The sequence below is a fragment of the Accipiter gentilis genome, chromosome 16 (assembly GCF_929443795.1).
Source record: "Accipiter gentilis chromosome 16, bAccGen1.1, whole genome shotgun sequence".
In the NCBI taxonomy this organism is placed as follows: Eukaryota; Metazoa; Chordata; class Aves; order Accipitriformes; family Accipitridae; genus Astur; species Astur gentilis.
The window spans coordinates 3,473,789-3,492,030 of NC_064895.1; the positions used below are offsets into that span (position 1 = coordinate 3,473,789).

The following is an 18,242-nucleotide window of genomic DNA, read 5'->3' on the forward strand; positions in this document are numbered from 1 at the left end:
AAGGTTGATCCAGCAGGATCCCAGGCTCACTCAGGCTGGAGGAGGCTTTGTTTGGGGCATCTCCTGGACTAGCCTCCTGCTCACAAACAGGACAGCACTGAATCCATACCAGGTTGCTCAGCTGGGTCTTGATGACCTGCAAGGATGGAGACTGCACAACTGGGCAGCTTGTTCCATCCTTGACTGTCTTCATAGTGAAAACTTTTTCACCCTTATTTACAGCAGGAAATGGCTCTGCATGTCTGTGTGTTGACAAGCTCTTCTTAGATATAATAAATGGAACCTCTAAAGTCATTCAGCTGCTGACTGTTAACTGCTATAACTTGTGAGATCACTCATAAATGTGCAGTCCTATATGCTGGTTTTGGGTACCCCAGGTGACCTGTAAGTGCCATTTCAGAAGGACACAGGTGTCCTGTAGGTGGTACCTGCCAGCCCAATGTGGAAGCCTTGGCTGCCCTAGAACACCTCAAATAGCACCAGGGATTTGTGATTAGGTAACTGAATCAAGCCCCTGTTCACTGTAATGGGATCTTGGATCCCTAATGTATCTCTAGACAACTTCAGGTAGAAAAACACATGCAGGTGTCTTAATTTGAAGTTAAAGGGGGCAGTTATCACTTACATAAAACACTACAGCACTGTTATTCTAAAAATTGCTCAACTTCAGTGTATAACCAATCATCCTGCAATTCAAAAATTTATTAGGAGAACACATACAAAACAACAGCCTTTAAAAAGTATATCTAAAATTTAACTTTTACTGTAGGTTAACTCAGTATTTATTTATTTTTTTTCTCTTTGGAAGGCATAATAAGACTGTGCTAAAAGGTAATAGAATAACTTTATTTTATATCAAATTGGTATACTGCTTTTTTTTAACTGCCCTTAAGCTTACACCCTTAAAATATGTTAGTAAAAGAAGTTGTAAATCTGAATTATGGGAAAAAATATTTTCTTATTGTTCATTTTTCTGAAGTTAACTTCAGCAACCAACAACAGATTATTTCTATGATATTGAAGGACTTTTTCTTTATTTGTTATTTGGTTTAGTTTTAAATACGCCTACATTAATTTAATTTTGATCTTCAAATCCCACTGATACTTGCCTACAAATTGTCATTATTAATACATATCTACAAGAGCATGTATCTCTGACACTTGGAAATATGTCAGGCAAAGACAATTTAACAGACGTTCTTAAAACACTCAGCTAAGTTTGTGTCTATAGATGTAGTAGCTGCCTATTTTGCCTGTTTTGCCTTTGAAGTCAATGGAGTTCTAACCAGTAATGCCAGTGGAGTCTGGAGAGCAGTTCAGTTCAAAGAAGGCAGACTTGTAGGTACCAGTTTAGTTGACTACATAAAAGCACCTGGTTCATTTGAGATGCATTAGTGTCCAAAGCATCCTAAGGAGCTGACAAATATGACATAAGTCCTATGGAAAGCCAGTACCTTTCTGGAGTGCGAGTAGGAACCCAGACAGGACACCCGTGGGTATCTCAAGTATGACAAATGTCTATGAGCAAGCAATGAAATTGAGCTCCTGGTGGCTGGTCTTGACTAGACTTCTGTTGGCTGTGATAGGAGCCTAGTTACCTACATGAATTTATTTCAAATGAATCCTGCCTTATTTTATATGTATTATATATATATTTTCTGTATCGGAAATAGTGTGGCCAGCAGGTGCAGGGAGGTGATTGTTCCCCTGTACTGGGCACTGGTGAGGCCGCACCTTGAGTCCTGTGTTCAGTTTTGGGCCCCTCACTGCAGGAAAGACATGGAGGTGCTGGAGCACGTCCAGAGAAGGGCAACGAAGCTGGTGAAGGGTCCAGAGCACAAGTCTTACGAGGAGCAGCTGAGGGACCTGGGGCTGTTTATCCTGGAGAAAAGGAGGCTGAGGGGAGACCTTATCGCTCTCTACAACTACCTGAAAGGAGGTTGTAGTGAGGTGGGTGCTGGTCTCTTCTGTCAGCTGGATATTATGAAAAATTTCTTTACTGAAAGGGTTGTCAGGTATTGGAACAGGCTTCCCAGGGAAGTGGTTGAGTCACTATCACTGGAGGTGTTCAAAAAGCGCGTAGACAAGGCACTTCAGGACATGGTTTAATGCAGGGCATGGTTTAGCGTGTAGACAAGGCACTTCAGGGCATGGTTGATGGTTGGACTCAATGATCTTGAAGGTCTTTTCCAGCCTAAATGATTCTGTGATTCTATGATTTTATATACATATATACACACAGATACCTCTCCTAAGTTGGTGGACAAATTTCTTCTCTGGTACTATAGAAAATAGAAAAAAATAATCAGGTATTAGATTTTTTCCTCTCTGGTGTTTGGTAACATGGACAGGTGATTGTCGTAGTTGTTTAAAACAAAATTTTAAATGTCACTGGTGGCCCATTAGCGTGAAGTATTATGTTGATAAAGCATGAATTTGGAGAGTATTTTGATCTGGTTTTATGCTTGTAAACAATATACTGATAATTCAGTATCTTAGGTGTGTGAACCTGCGTACATTTAAACTGAAAGACATTTTCATGGCTATTCTTTTAATTATTGTAGTACAAAAATATGACATACTCATTAGTTTTTATTCATTTTATAATGTCATAGTTAAGAGAAGTCATATTCTTCATTCAAACATTTTGTCAGCTTGACTTCAACATCTGCTTGCTATAAAACATTGCTTCTTTCTGGGTCTCTAATCAAATTCAGAGCAGTAACAAACAGGCTGTCTTTGAAGGAAATTTCTGCTGGAGCTTTCCTGTTTTCTTAAAATATTCATTCTGGGAAAGAATGCAAAGTAAAGCATGGCTTGAAACCCAGATGCTACCCATTGTTACTTCAAGTCCAGTTTTGTAATTTTAAGTTAATTATTACCAGGTTATTTTTTATATATATATATATATATTTACATATATATATATGTATAAACTGACCTTTGTTTTATGTGCTTTTATTTCTGGAATTATTCTTCAAATTTTCAGAATATTTTTTGTATCTTACATATTTTGAATAAGGGCATAAAGATTTGCTCATATCTGGTACTGCTGTATTCTGGAGTGCTTTGAAATAGTTTTCAGACTGTTGGTTGTACCAAAGATTAGACAATAGCAATATTGTTTTATGCCCTTCTTCAACCAGTAGTTACTGTTCTGATTCAAAAGACAATTATCTCATCTCTTTTTGCAAACTGACAGCTGTCTGTTGGACGCAGAATGAGGGAATGTCAGATTGATAACACTTCTTACTGTCTTTGAAACTGTTTTTAAAGAGTTGTTTGTTTGATGAAGCCTTGATCATGTGTAATTTACTTATATTAAAAATAAAAATTTACTATTTGAAAGAAAAATTTTTATTGTGCAAAGGAAGTTCTTTCTTTTTAATATTGTATTTAACAATCTTTCTTATTTTAAAGGGAGAAGTCGGACAGCCTGGATCTCCAGGCCTAGAAGGACATCGGGGAGAGCCCGTAAGTGATTAAATTGCTGACGTATTCTTATGTATTAATTTGTTTGGTTTGGTTATTTTTTTTTTCTTTTTTTAAGTTAATGGCTGTTATACTTAATGTTTCATGCATGTTGATTTGAATTGGTTGATATGTCGCTTTTTGTAAAAGTGCTTTTTTATTTTCTGATGTTCATCTTTAAATTTGGATTTAGTAAAAGAAATAAAAAAGCCTTTAAATTCAAAGATGCCTTAAAAGAGTCTTAACTATATTGCTGTTATATACCAATTTGTATATATGTTAGAAAGATGTCTCATTATTGACTTCTTTCCTATTTATAGGATGGTATGGTTAGATATTGATAGTTACATGAGGAAAAATTCTGGGTATTTTTAACTCTCATTTCTGCAACACGGTATATGTTCTTTCATATACTTGTTAATTGCACTTTTAAAGTTTATTTTTTCACTGTCTACCCCGCCCCCCCCCCCCCCCCCCCCCATCTTTGTCCAGTTTTATTGGTCTTTTACGTCCTTACATCTTGTGACACTGTCTGTGTTATCTGTATCTCTGTTCTTGCTTAGCTGGGGAGCATGCTGCTGCATTTTTGTTTTGCTCGTTTCCAAAGACATTGTTCCTCTGCGGGTGTTTGGGCAAGTCCTCAGGGCAGCTCATTTTTCCTCCTCTTTACATGCGATAGCTAGGCTTTGTCCTCCTTGTTTCCTTGTTTGGCTCTTTGAGGCCACCAGACTTTACTTGAAGCAGAGGAGCCAAGTTATCTGTAGAAATAGCTGAAAGCTTTGAGTGCTGCGAGTGAGCCAGCTGTCTTCAAACTATCGGTAATTCTTCTGTAGGCCAAGAGCAGTAAATGAAGCTCAGTTGGTGGAACACTGCCTTCCAGATGAATTACATTCTGAATTACATTTTGAATTGTAAGATAAGGAGATATAGCCTTATACATTCAGAAATATTTGTGGTATTGAATGTAACAAGAGGCAGTATGTGTTATATGGTACTAAAATCTGGTAGAGAATTTTGATAACTAGTAGATGGAAATAATGCTCCCAGCTGAAAAATTCTCAAGCTCTTTCATTTAAATTTTTTATAAATTCACCAAAACCTCATACAACACTGTGAGGAGACTGCAAAACACTGGGCAATCATTCCCAAGAGACTGTCTTCGCACTTGGCTGGCTTAAATGAAGAACACACGTAATTCTTCACTTGGCTTTATTTTTTCATCTTTTTCTGTCCCAAATAACTGTGAGATGTATTAACCTTTTAAAAATCTATGGTATCTTCAAATGTAAGAAAGACTGAAAGCTAATCTTAATTAAAAACCATAAAATACAAGTGAAGAGGGTTTGGTATATTGTTAGTTAGTAACAAATGTGTTGAGATAACAAGACTTCTGTTATTGTCCCTATCCTTGTTTTGTCTCTTTTCGTTTTTAGAAAAAAATGTTAGTTAGTCATTGTGATTTTTTTTTTTTTAATTAATCTAAAAAATAGGAAGGAGAAGGCTTTTCTGACCTAGGGAAAACTAAGTATTTAATACTTCAACAGCTGTCCTTCTGATCTGATACCTTTGGTTAAGTGTGACCTATATCTAGTAAAGAAATATATTTTGGTTTAAAATTAATATAAATCCTTCACAATATAACATTTTAAACAGCAATGTAAACTCATCACTTAAGTCCCATGCTTTTGCTTTAAAGAGAAATCAAGTGGCAGATTTAAGACATTAAAATCACTGAGAAGTCTTTTAAAATCACCATAAAATTATATAGAGGAAGACTTCCAATATATAAACAACTACAGAAGATTTACACAATCCTAACAGGGCAAGCCACATTGCACTATATGCTTCATTTATAATCAGTGGAGGTTCTTCTGAAGAGCAAGAAAGTCTACATGCTGACCAGGAAATCGCCTCAAGGTAACCAGTAGGAAATGTAAGACACCTAGTCATACCTGCTCGTCTGCCTCTATTGCTGGTACAGCACCAGACTGCACATGCAGACATGGTGCTCCTGTCTATTTAGAGCCTGGAGGACGAGCAAAGGGCATTTCTGTGCAGCGACTTTGTGGTGAAAGTGTGTGCTTGGGCTGTGCAAAATAAAAGCTATCCTCAGCCATGGGATATGTGGGCTCCCCTATGCAAGTAGAGGGTAGTTGGCTTTCATCCGATGGAAAGTGAGCTGGATTGTAGGGGCTGTGAGGGATGTCTTGTGCAACTTACTGTTTCTGTTGTTCCTCCAATGTGTATTTGATGTATCATGTGTGAGCGCCTCCTCTCTGCTCCTCTTCTGGCAATTCAGTGTAATCTTCTCTGGTGGGATACCTTAGTAGTTAGGGCACTGCTGTGGGGGAGAGGGACTAAACTCTGCTGTGCCCTCCCTGTGATAGCCAAATAGGCTGCCTAAGCTCGAGATAGGCCTCGGATGATACTGTTGAAACTGTATGTCTCTATATTGTTAACCAGCCAGATGCAACTGTGGCCCTGGGACAGCACAGCAGGTTGCATGGATACCCCACCCATATAAACATTCATGCAAACAGTCTTTATTCCTTCAATTCAGCCACATTAGTGTTAGACATGGCCTATTGTTTAGTTCATGTGGTGGGTTGACCCTGGCTGGACGCCAGGTGCCCACCAAAGCCGCTCTATCGCTCCCTGCTCCCCTCAGCTGGACAGGGGAGAGAAAATAACAATGAAAGGCTCATGGGTTGAGGTAAGGACAGGGAGAGATCACTCAGCAATTACCGTCACAGGCAAAACAGACTCGACTTGGGGAAAATTAATTTAATTTATTACCAACCAAATCAGAGTAGGATAATGAGAAATAAAACCAAATCTTAAAAAACACTTTCCCCCCACCCTTCCCTTCTTCTCAGGCTTAACTTAACTCCTGATTTTATCTAACTCCTCCTCCACAGTGACACAGGGGGACGGGAAATGGGGGTTGGGGTCAGTTTGCCACACGTTGTCTCTGCTGCTCCTTCCTCCTCAGGGGGAGGACTCCTCACACTCTCCCCCTGCTCCAACATGGGGTCCCTTCCACAGGAAACAGTCCTCCATGAACTTCTCCAGTGTGGGTCCTTCCCATGGGCTGCAGTTCTTCATGAACTGCTCCAGTGTGGGTCCCTTCCACAGGTTGCAGTTCTTCAGTCACAGGCTGCTCCAGTGCGGGCTTTCCCATGAAGTCACAGCCTTCTTTGGGGGCATCCACCAGCTCTGGCATGGGCTCCTCCCCGGGCTGCAGGTGGAGATCTGCTCCACTGTGGACCTCCCTGGGCTGTAGGGGGACAGCCTGCCTTACCATGCTCTTCCTCATGGACTGCAGGGGAATCTCTGCTCTGGCGCCTGGAGCATCTCCTCCGCCTCCTTCACTGACCTGGGGGTCTGCAGAGTTGTTTCTCTCAAATGTTCTCACTCCTGTCTCTGGCTGTAATTGCTGTTGCGCAGCAGTTTTTCCCCTTCTTAAATCTGTTATCCCTGAGGTGCTACCACCATCACTGATGAGCTTGGTCTTGGCCAGCAGCAGGTCTGACTTGGAGCCAGCTGGCATTGGCTCTGTTGGACGTATGGGAAGCTTCTAGCAGCTTCTTACAGAAGCCACCCCTGTAGCCCCCCTGCTACCAAAACCTTGCCATGCAAACCCAATACAGATGATCTTTTTAAAAATAGCCATCTTATGATCCCTCTTGCTTTAGCAAATAAAAAGAGCATGGTTGCAAAATGAATGCATCTTCAGACATCTAAGAGGCAACTGCCTAGGATGGAGAGCACAGTTGAGATGAAATGCCATTGACTCCAGCCTCTGAGAGGTGTGGTTATTTTCTGGAAACATACTTTCTGATATATTATTACTGTTATTAATCCCAAAGTTATGAACAGGAGAAAGTAGGTTGTAAAGCTAAGTGAATAATTCCAAGTGATGTGGGCTTTTTCCCTCAGTAGTACTATTTGGAACTTAAGTTAGCCAGGCCATCCCAATTCTACTCACTCTGTGTAAGAATAACATTTGACAGTATGGTCAGAATAATTTAGATAGCATTTAGTAAAGCTAGTAATCAAGCTCATTTTACTGATGACAAAAATAGGCCATGCTGTCACTTGAGTAGTTTAATGGCTACTCATCTATCTTACTGATGACAGGCTGTTTTGATAAATATGTTTTTTTGAGGGGCCAACTGTCTAAAAGATAGAATAAATCAAAATTTATTTGAGCTTAATTTCAGCCTTGTTCTTTTTAACATAGGTAGATTTTTGTCAGAGTTTGGCTTCAGTGGAAGCTTTGTTAGGCTTCTCCTTGTGTTTACAATCATGCAGATGGGAACTCTGAAGGGAGTGCTTGTGGGTGAAGCTGGCAGGATATTTATGGCACTCTTCTAGGCCTAGCATATGCTGTCCTGCCACAAGTAATACGTCTGAACATTTGCAAATGCTCATGTTTACTCTCCAGAAATCATATTTTTCAAAAATACAGCTGCAAACACTTAAACTGGTAGAGTTTGCCCTTAATATTTAGGTCACATCACAAGACCTCAGATGTGGCCTTGTTTGTGCCAGTGATAGCAGCATAGCATGCCTTTCAGCTTCTGACCTGACTCCCACTGTTATACCTATACTCCTGGTTTGTCTGTTGATCGATCTTTTATAACTGCATCATGAATGCTAGATCTAGATCAATGCATTCTCTGAAAAATGTGTGTTTTATGCTAGGGTATGGTAGCAGAATTCTTTCTGAAACTAAGGATATAAAAATATCCAACAGAAGTTGCTGTATTTTAATTCATAAAGCAGAAGTCTTCAAAATACAGCATAGAAACTGGTATAGTCAGGTAGCCTGTATATTTGGAAAGCAAACCTAAAGTTAATGTAATTCTACTGCATCTATAGCCATGCTGAGATTACTAGAAACAGGAACCAAGGAAAGAATATTCCTGACTTAGTTGTATGGGTAGCATACAGAACAAAATATTTTTCGGTCTTTTTAAATTCTGTGTGCAATGTAATATTCCCTTATTATACAGTTTTCCAGATCTCTTCTCTAAGAAAAAATTGGCTTTAGTGGAACCCTTAGATTGCAACACCTTGAGGCAGGATGGCTTGTTAAGTAATCTTGTGTTCAGTGTTGCCTCTTTTGTCTTTCTTTGCATAGGAAAAAAACTATGAAAAAAGCAGACACAAAACAGAACTACTAGCAACTGTATTTACTGACAATGTTCCTTAGAGATCCTATTGTTGGAACAAATGCCTGGCAGCCAGCCAATCGTAATAATAATATAGGAAATAATGATATTTATTTATTAAAATGTAAATGTAGCTGATTCTAATGAACTTTATTCTTCTTCAGTACAGCTTTAACACATATCACTGACTGTCATTTCATAAACTGACATATATAGATGAGCAAATATCTTGAGAATGGAGGATATTCTGAAAAATGATATTTTGCCTATATTTACCTGCTGCAACAGAATTTTCATTCACTTTAGTTGCACCCATTTATGCCTCTAGCCATGCGTATATTATCATGAGAATCACTGAGGAGAGTAATATTAACACCACAATGATCATATTTGAGTGAAAAATGTGAAATAAATGAACAGTGTGTAAAGAGGAACACCTTTTATAAGATTATCTAATATAGTTAGATGAGTTGTGCAAATTTTAAGGTGTTCAAGTCCCCCTTCAAATCTACAACAGAATCCGAAAGTAATTTTAACATGATTTCTGTACATTTAACTTGGTTAACTTAGGTAGACCATATGAGAGGGAAACTAGCCAGTTACCTGTGGAAGAGGAAGGGACTGTGAATAATGGAAAACTTGGTAATTGTTTTGAACTATTTACAGAATGAAAATTAAAATTTACAGTCAAAACCTTTGCAATAGACAGTGGAGTGTAAGAGCTGTTCTAGTCTGTTTAGGAGGAAAGCTACTATTCAACTTTAATAAAATAGCTCAGATTTTGTGCTTTTAGTGGTCATATTTATCCAGTGTATTTGCAGAGTTGTTTCTGATAACAACCATATTTGAGAATGCAGCATCATATGTGAATACTTTGTCAGTCCTATCTTCCTATTTCTCAAAGAGAAGGAGCAGCACTGTGTTAGTGTTGACTGAAACAGATGATGACCACTGGCTGAGATAAGTGGAAGTGAAATATTTAAACCACACGTATGCACAAATGTGTTTTTCAGTGATCACTATATGCTTTGCTTGATGCACTTTATGTTGATGTTATGTTGGTTTGTACCAGTTCTAGTCAATAAGATGCTGTTTACTCAACATTTGTATTTTATCTACATTTATATACTGAGTTATGAAATACTTCAGTTAGAGTTTTTAGGTTTGTTTCTATCTATGCAATAGGCCTTGTGAAAAATATCTTTCTTTCTGAAAGTGATAGTTTATTTTTTAATGCACCTAGTCTGATTATTGCTGTATTTCTACTTTTAATCTGTCAGTAGATTAAAGCATAAAAATCCTGTTGTATTTCCAGTGCTCAAAAGATCATGTGTTTTGTGGATTTAATACTTGTGAAAATGTTTGATAGAGGACTAAATACTCATTCAAGTTTTATATTGCCTTAAGTTAGGCACTGCTATAAAATAGCACTCTCTTTAGAATAAATTGTTTCCTGTCAGTCTTTAAGAGAAAAGTGATCAGGAGACTCAGCAAAATGGTTGTTGTGAGTCTATCAAAATTCTTAGATTCAAATCTAATATTCATGCTTTTCCACTAGTCTGAGATGCCTCAATAGTAGCTGAATTCTGAACACTGATGACCTGCTTTTCAAAGGTGTCAGCATTGCAGTCATAAGGGAAGTAAGGACTGGTATTTGCTCTGCAAATGATATTTTGTGAGTCTCAAAAGGATACCATATTTCTTTGCTGAAAATTTGGACTTCAACCTGTAAATACATTTATGTAAAAAGTGAGATGGTTATTCGGGTGGAGTGCTTTTTCTACATAAAGAGCTGATGCAGTAAGATTTTGGTAGTCATATGCCATACATCATTATTTCTTTACAAGTAGGTTTGGTTAGTTGAATTGGTTTTTCTAGTGATTGTTTCTTTACTACTTCTTCTAATTTCTGAATTGTTGGAGTAAACAGGGCAGAATCTTGCTGATGACTTTCTGACTGCTGGAGCTACTATAACAGATGTTGTTAGTCTTGTTCCCACTTGAGGAAGGGGGAGGTGACAGCTTTGACAGCACAATACTTTCAATAATCATTCTTTAATTACTGCTGCTTTAATTAGTGCTTGCTCAGAGTTCAACCACATTTTTAGACTGAATGCAGGTTTTCCTGTCAGTTACAACTTTTAGGTCCACTTTAGGTGTATATACTTTTAACAGACTTTATTTGCAACCTAGGTTATCTTCTTCATTCTGACTGACAAGTTATTTTAACTAAATTCATTGCATACTACATTTTCAGCAGAGTTAATTGCTTTTAAGAAGATAGATATGACAGTGGTGCTGTAAAGAAACAGGTAATGAAAGACTTCTGGAACTTCAGGCAGACTAGTCTGAACTACTCTATTATTCTCAGCTGACAAAAATGATGTAAGACATGACAGCATATTTGCTGAGCCAAAGCGTATTGGAATCAGTGGAAAGATTCCCACTGAATTCAGTCTGGACTTGGGCCACAATAAAGGCTGAAATAAATTTGGACCCACTGACTTAATGCAACTTGGAAAATAATTCCTGCTTTTCTATGTTGTAAAACTAACATTTTTTTCCCATCTAATTCTCATTTTCTGTCTGTTCCTCATGATTTCTAATTTTTAAATTTCTGTCTTCATACACTATGCAATTGCATTAATTATAATAATTTTCTGTAATTATATAGTATCTTTTATATTTTTTTTTTGTTTACAGAGACTAGGAAAGTATTGTTTTTTGATTTTTTCGCTTAGTACTGTTTAAAATTTGATAACTTTGGAAAATCAAGTGGAGAAAATGGCATACCTTGCTGCCATTTCTTTAAGACTATTTTATAGATGCAATGGTAACAAAGGCAATTTCTTGAAAGATGTAAGGAAATATGAAAGGAGCTGTAGTTGTAAGCCTGTTATGGGCATGAATGGCATGTACTATAAATAGTTATAAACAGTACTCAGAGTAGTCTGTTTTTATGCTTGTATGCTGTAGTGACCTTTTTATGGCTACGCTAGCACTTTTCTTAGTAATTCATGTCCTGATAGAAGTAACGTACCAGCATTCCTCCTCCATTGCAGCTGCTTTGTGAACATAGTGATAGAAATACCTCTGACCAATACGTTGTACCAATTTAAAAAATCCCTACTGACTTGCTGAGCTGTATTGCAATAAACAGATGCTTGCCATTTGTTAAAATGTCTCTTAATTTCTGAATCTTGCATAAATTAAAAAATCTGTTAAAACAGTGTGATTCTGAAACAATTATCCTGCAGTAAACACTTGAAGGTGCAGCTTTGTTAAAGAATGCAGTAACTGTCTTCTAAGCACAAAAAATCAGTGGTAGTCCTTATTTATTTGTATTCCATGAGTCATTCCAATGAAATAGTCCTGTTTATACACAAACCCACAAACATTTCTGAAGAGTGCAATTTCTTCTGTGCATTAAAAAAATTTCGGGCATTTATTGGAAATTTTCATGTAGAGACTTTAAACTTGATATTATACTTACTAGTCATCTGTACTAGAAAGTGACCTTTAATTCCCAGAGGAAGCGCTTTGGCATAAGCATATACTGTCTGCAGAGTAAGAGCTGTGACACACATTGATCCACCTGTGTTTTTTCTCACTGCAGGAATGATCATATTTACTTCATCCTGCAGCTTCAGCCTTCAGCTGTCATGTTCGCAGCTTGGCTGAGATGGTGTCCAGAGATCTGGTATGAAACTAACAGTGAATCAGCTTGGCAGTATGGATGTACACAGTACACATCAGATATCCCCTCTTGTGGTAGTATTACTCAAAAATACATGTAAATGTTTGCCCATTTAAATGCTTGTGCATTTAGGAGACTTGGACACCTTCACATCAGTTGCAGAGACCACAATACGCACATGCTTACAAACATCACTACCTTTTTTCTGAGTATCAGAAACTAGATTTGCTTAGTATTAATATTGCACTGGGCCTTTCTGTAGAGATGGTTTATCAGTATTTGAACATTATAGCTATATAATTTGACTTTTAATGTTTTTTTAAGTGGGAAAAAGTCAGTTTACTATAACTGATTATCATTCAAAAGCATTTCCAATGAGTTGTTTTATGTTATTTTGAGCAAATGATGTACAGATGCATTTCACATACATTAACTAACATACTACTGCTTGGACTGAAAAAAAGACATTCTGAAAAAATTACTGGACTTGATCAAGTGGAAGTTTTTGATGAGCTGAATGGACAAATCTATGCAACTGTAAATTGATCCTGTATTCTTTATCAGAAATTTCTATACTCCCACATCTCAGTTAAAAGTGTGATTAGTTGCTGAATCGAATTAAAGAATTAAATCTATATAGTGTGTGTGCGTATGTGTATGTGAATCCTGTTTGACTCTGAGTAGCTGATCTGAATTAGAAAGTTTAGAAGTTATTTAATCATTCTTTACTTTCCCTGTAAGTTTACTAAATTATGTGTTTGCTTAAGTGTTTAATCTAATTTGATCTGATCTAATATTTTCCAGGCATAATGGGTTAATTCACCCTGCTAAGAAAACAATAAACACTAAAGATCGTGGACATTATATAGTAAAACTGGTATAAAATAGGTATGCCTTAAGTGGTTAACATTCACTTCCTTTGACATGTGATATTTAAAAAAGGATTCATTTGCATTCTTTTGGGTCCACCTGATGTCAATAATAATACTTAGGGCATTGCTGAACTTGTGTGCTAATTTCATACATCCAAGAAAGGCTTTTCTGAAGTAGGAGATGCTTGAAGAGAATGTTTGGACTGGTGTATGTTGTGTATTGGGCTGACATCTGCCATTTTAGTGCCAGGAAATTTGGTGGTGTTTATACTTGCAGTAAGCAATGTTTCATATGTACTGATTAATCTTGTAACAACAACATCTCACCATTATTCTTGCCTTACAGTTTTCTTTTTAACTCCCACAGTTTTCAAGGAACACTTCAAGACACTGTCAAATTCTTCAGTAATATAGATAACACGTTGGAAAATATGTGTTTAACAAAATGGATTTTGTATGTTCCTCAACAGAAATGTTACACCTAGGATTAGAAAATTAAAAACATGCATAGTGAAATACTTATGAATTTGAATGAACTTCTGACAGCCAAAATAGCCAACAGTCCCTATTGGGTGGCAGTATCATCACATTATTTTGGCCTGATTTAGTCATATATACATCACCTTTGAACCAAAATGTGATATGACAAAGTATTTGAAATCATTGAAGTAACATTTTTGCAGTTTATTGGGAAGAAAGAGCAAAAAATGAAAAAAAGTTCTTTTGTAAAGGAGAAAATATTTGACAACCAGTGGAGTAATCATCCCATTTGTGGATAATGACAGAGGAGTTACAAGTAAGTCATATATAAGATTTTTTTAAAATTTTGTGTTTAAATATTCTGCAACAATGCCAGCTTTATTATTTGTGTGGTTGTAAATGCTAATTTCTGGTCTTACACATAATACAGAGGTACGATATAAAATACCTCAGTTTCTAGTATCTATACTAATACAATTAAAAATATTTTTAGTAACAATAAATTGTCACTTAGACAGTAGATCTTGTGCAAAAATACAAGGCATAGAACATATTAATTTAGTTTACCAGGTTATAAATAAGAATGTTGTTTTTGCATTGCTTTCATCTATAATTCACAGCAACTGTGTTCAAGATTATGGCTCAGCAGCTGTGTTCAATCACACAGAAAGTGTTGTGTATGTAGACTATGTTAGACTGTGAAATGCATGAATATGTAATTAATATGTGCCTGTCCTAAGTGGCAAGTCACTAAACACTGTGCACTAAACATAAGTCACTTACTGTGATCTTTCATTTTGTCAGGTCTCAGAAGCAAGCTATGGAAAATCAAGATGGATCTGGATTTTTTGGGATTGTTTTAACATATGCTGCAAAATGGAAATGTTTTGGATCTTTAAATATTTGTCAGACAATAAAGTTTTAGCTCTAAGATTATAATTTATGGTGAATAAAGGCAGAGTGTGTGTAGGTTTTTTCGCCCTGGTGTATAAACGGGAAATTCAGACCAAGCTTTTTAAACTGTACATTGGTAATTCCACATAGTCACGGGCAAAGCTATAGGAGCTAATGCTTCACAATGCAATTTCTGTTTGTGTGCGCAATTTCATATTTCATTTTTAGGCACACACATTATTGATTGTGACTGGTTTATATCATTGCATTTTGACATCGCAGTAATATAAAGCATGACTTGAATCTTAGTAATATGGCTCAAGGACAAATTCCTAGATGTATTCAAATGTTGCTCCATAGAAAACAGGGATGTGGTGTTTCAGGTTTATAGGGAAATCACCCTCTTCTTGGTATGAATTGTGTCTCTTAATGTTCATGCTAGACAATAATCGAAAGAAGAGACGTCTGAATGCCTTTAACACATTCCCTAAATATTTCTATCTTCCTTTCTTAATACACTGTGAACAGCAGGAATTAGCGTTTTGATTTACAGCTTAGGTAAATATCTGCTGGAGTTTCCAGTGACTCTGGAGACCGAAGAGAAACTTGCCTCAGCTGATCGCTATACGTAGAAACCAAACATAGGCAGTAGGTGATAAATGAAGAAGACACTCAGTTAGAATGTAGCAGCCATAAATATTTATTATTTCAGTTGTTTTCATATACGTATTGCTGTTCTGATCTGTGCTTCTCAACGTTTTTGTGGTGAGTTACTTAACCACAAGTAGAAAGAGGATTACCAAAAGGATGTTTGACTTTCCTTCTTCTGATCCAACTTCAACAGGGTAGTAACAGGGTAGCCAGTGTTCTGGCTAGTCAGCATTCTTCTTCAACATATGGGACAAGCCAGAGAAAAGATTTCCTGTACCTATGTCCTCAGAAGGTCTGAGTTACAGCCACCTTGAGAACTGTGGTCAGGGTGGTGATATGAAGCAAAGTAGCTGTAACTCCTTCAGGGCTCTCAGTGCTGCATCTGGGCATCTAATCTACAGTCTATACTCTGGTAACAGTTTTCATTTCACCTCATATAGTCAAGTAGACATATTTGGTCCATCTCTGTGTTATGGTTCTTCTTTGATATGAAAAGAATGTCTGTATAGGATTATTCATCCCATCATGAAATACTTGTCTCAAACAAGGGGTCATTTCCTTCTGAAGTTGCCTGTTTCTTTAAAGTGGCTTAGTTTAGTTTTTTAGATTACTTAAAGTTAGTTGAATTGAACCCTTCCAGAAAATGTGGAAGAGAAAAACAAGCAAACAGCTTAAAGCAGGGCTTCTTTGTTATTTTCGTGTTCGAGTGGTAGCTGGGCTGTCAAAGTAACTAGTTTCTTGTTATGGTTCTTCATGTGTCCTTCATGATCAATAGCATTGGTTATTGTGCAGTCATGCTGATTGTTCAAGGTAGATTGTCACATACTTTGTAGTGTAGAAATAGGAAATGATATAATGAAGTTAAATAAAGGAGATCTGCAGTATTTGTGGGCCTTAAAAATCCTTTCAGCAGAGAAACCATGTTAGTATTGCTTATACTCAATATTCCTTCTGTAAAGAAGGTGATAAAGATAGTTTTGTAACTGAGATCAGTTGGTTCACCTCTATTCAGGAAGCAGTGAAGACAGTCCCTGTCCACAAGGAGCTTTAAACCTGAAATTAAGAAGTTGATACTCAAGTCTCAGGCACTCAGGTAGATACAGTGCTAGCAAATTTGGGGAAATTTGGTGCAGTTAGTGTTATAATTTTTGTAACCTTTATGTATTAAAATTACAGTGAATTGAAGCTATGGAAAGTTTTGTCTGAGTACAGGCTGTCTTCCCATCCACAATGAAACAAAAAACTGAACATTCTTTAATCGGAGTGAATTTAAATCCATTTGTAAGGTTTAATAAATGTTTCTGCTAAGATTAAAATATCATGATAGTATAAGACCTTTCCTTCCCAAACTGAACCCCCCCCCCATGATAAAAATACATATTTTTTCATTTGTACCACATGTTGCTGTATTGTAAGTCTTCATTATTATGTATGTTAGGACCAGCATTTGTTGGTGGTTTTTTTTCAGATAGATAATTTTTAAATACTGTATATTTGTGCTTAGCCATTGTTCTAAAAAGATTATGTACCACAAATCAGATAGCCCTCTGGGCTAATGAAGCACAAGGAATGCAGCGCTTATGGGATCCTGTTCTTAGGTCAAGCTTGGAAAAAATTGACTTAAGGATTTTGACACATTTTACTCGTATTGGACCAATATAGAATAAGTTAGTATAGAACCAGCAAAATCAAGGTTATTAGATCCACTAAGACCAAGAATAAAGAAATGTACCACAGAAACATTAAACACCTATATATTAACACAATATTAAATGCATAGAAACAAACGTTGACTCTTATTGTGCAAATTAATTTTTGCTTTAGTAATTAGTTTTAGTAATTAAATCTAGTCTTAGTGATTGCTACGTGAGTCAAGGTGTGATTTTCCTTCTTTGTGCTCTGGAAGGGTTTGATCCCAGTCTCTGCACCAACTTTTGTTAGCTATTTCTTAAACAGATAAGAGCTGCCAAGCAGACTAAAACTAAAGGAATTATCACAGAACTTTTTCTCTGACAATGGATAGGAGTATGTAGAAAATGATTTTTTTTTCACCTGTTATTTACTGCTAGATTCTGTCTGTCAGAGCACTTGGGACTTCCTTAGCAAAAAATGCATGCTGGCCCATCCTACTTAATAGGCAGCAGTGGACCCATTTTCTAGTAATTTTACAGTCCTTTTTGGAACACAGTTTTACTGTTTTCATTTGCTACATCCTGTGACAAATTTCACTTTATGCACCATATGGAAAAAATGTATGATTTGTTGTTAAACCTACTGGCTCCTAATTTAACTGAGTGGCTCCTTTCTACAGGAAAGGGGAATGGCTGAAAGTTGCATTCTTCCGTATCAGTGACCTGTGTGAACAGAACTGAGGTTCTTGTAGTGTCAGACAGCCGGGCGTATTGGGTGCAAGGACCAAAGCAGCAGTCAGTGCCCTTCGAGGAGGCTCCGCCGTCCTCAGCCTGCCCTCTCATGTGTGCAAGGTGCTCAAATTGTGTGACCCACCATAAACTTTTCTCCATAATTTAAGTAGTGGGGAAATTTTAAAACATTTTAAAGGCATGTAACTGCTTGAATATCAGTGTCTTTACAGGTAAGTATCAAACATAGGTCAGTTTATCAGCTGTTAGAAGTCAGTGTAAACTTTTTAGACAGATTGGATGTTGGTTTGCACAGTCTATAAGGGTGGTGCCTGGCGTGGCAGGCAGAGGGAGGGCATCACGGTGTCACCTGCGGGGCTGGGAGCTCGGCTTTGTCTGGCCACCTTTGGATCCAGAAAGATTTGACAAGTCTGATACTCATATTATTTTGAAGGGTATTTACAAGAAACAGTGACACTAGATTCAGCCTGGGACAGGATATACACAGTTTTCATTTTCTGTTAGTATTTCCAGCTTTCACATTACAGTTTTCCAAGGTCTGTGTTGTTGGCAACGCAACAGGGGTCACTGTGTTCCACATCTAACATATGTGTGTTTTATTTTTTAATAACTGATTTGCC

At 37.1% G+C, this 18,242-nt stretch overlaps 1 protein-coding gene across 1 annotated transcript in view; it reads left to right on the forward strand.

Annotated features, from left to right (window-relative positions):
- The window catches only part of COL21A1 (collagen type XXI alpha 1 chain), a 113,143-nt gene that overhangs the window by 62,181 nt on the left and 32,720 nt on the right, over positions 1-18,242 (forward strand). Inside the window, exon 17 of the mRNA XM_049818671.1 lies at positions 3,421-3,474. Coding sequence (XP_049674628.1) covers positions 3,421-3,474 — 54 coding nt within the window. The remainder of the gene's footprint in view (positions 1-3,420; positions 3,475-18,242) is intronic.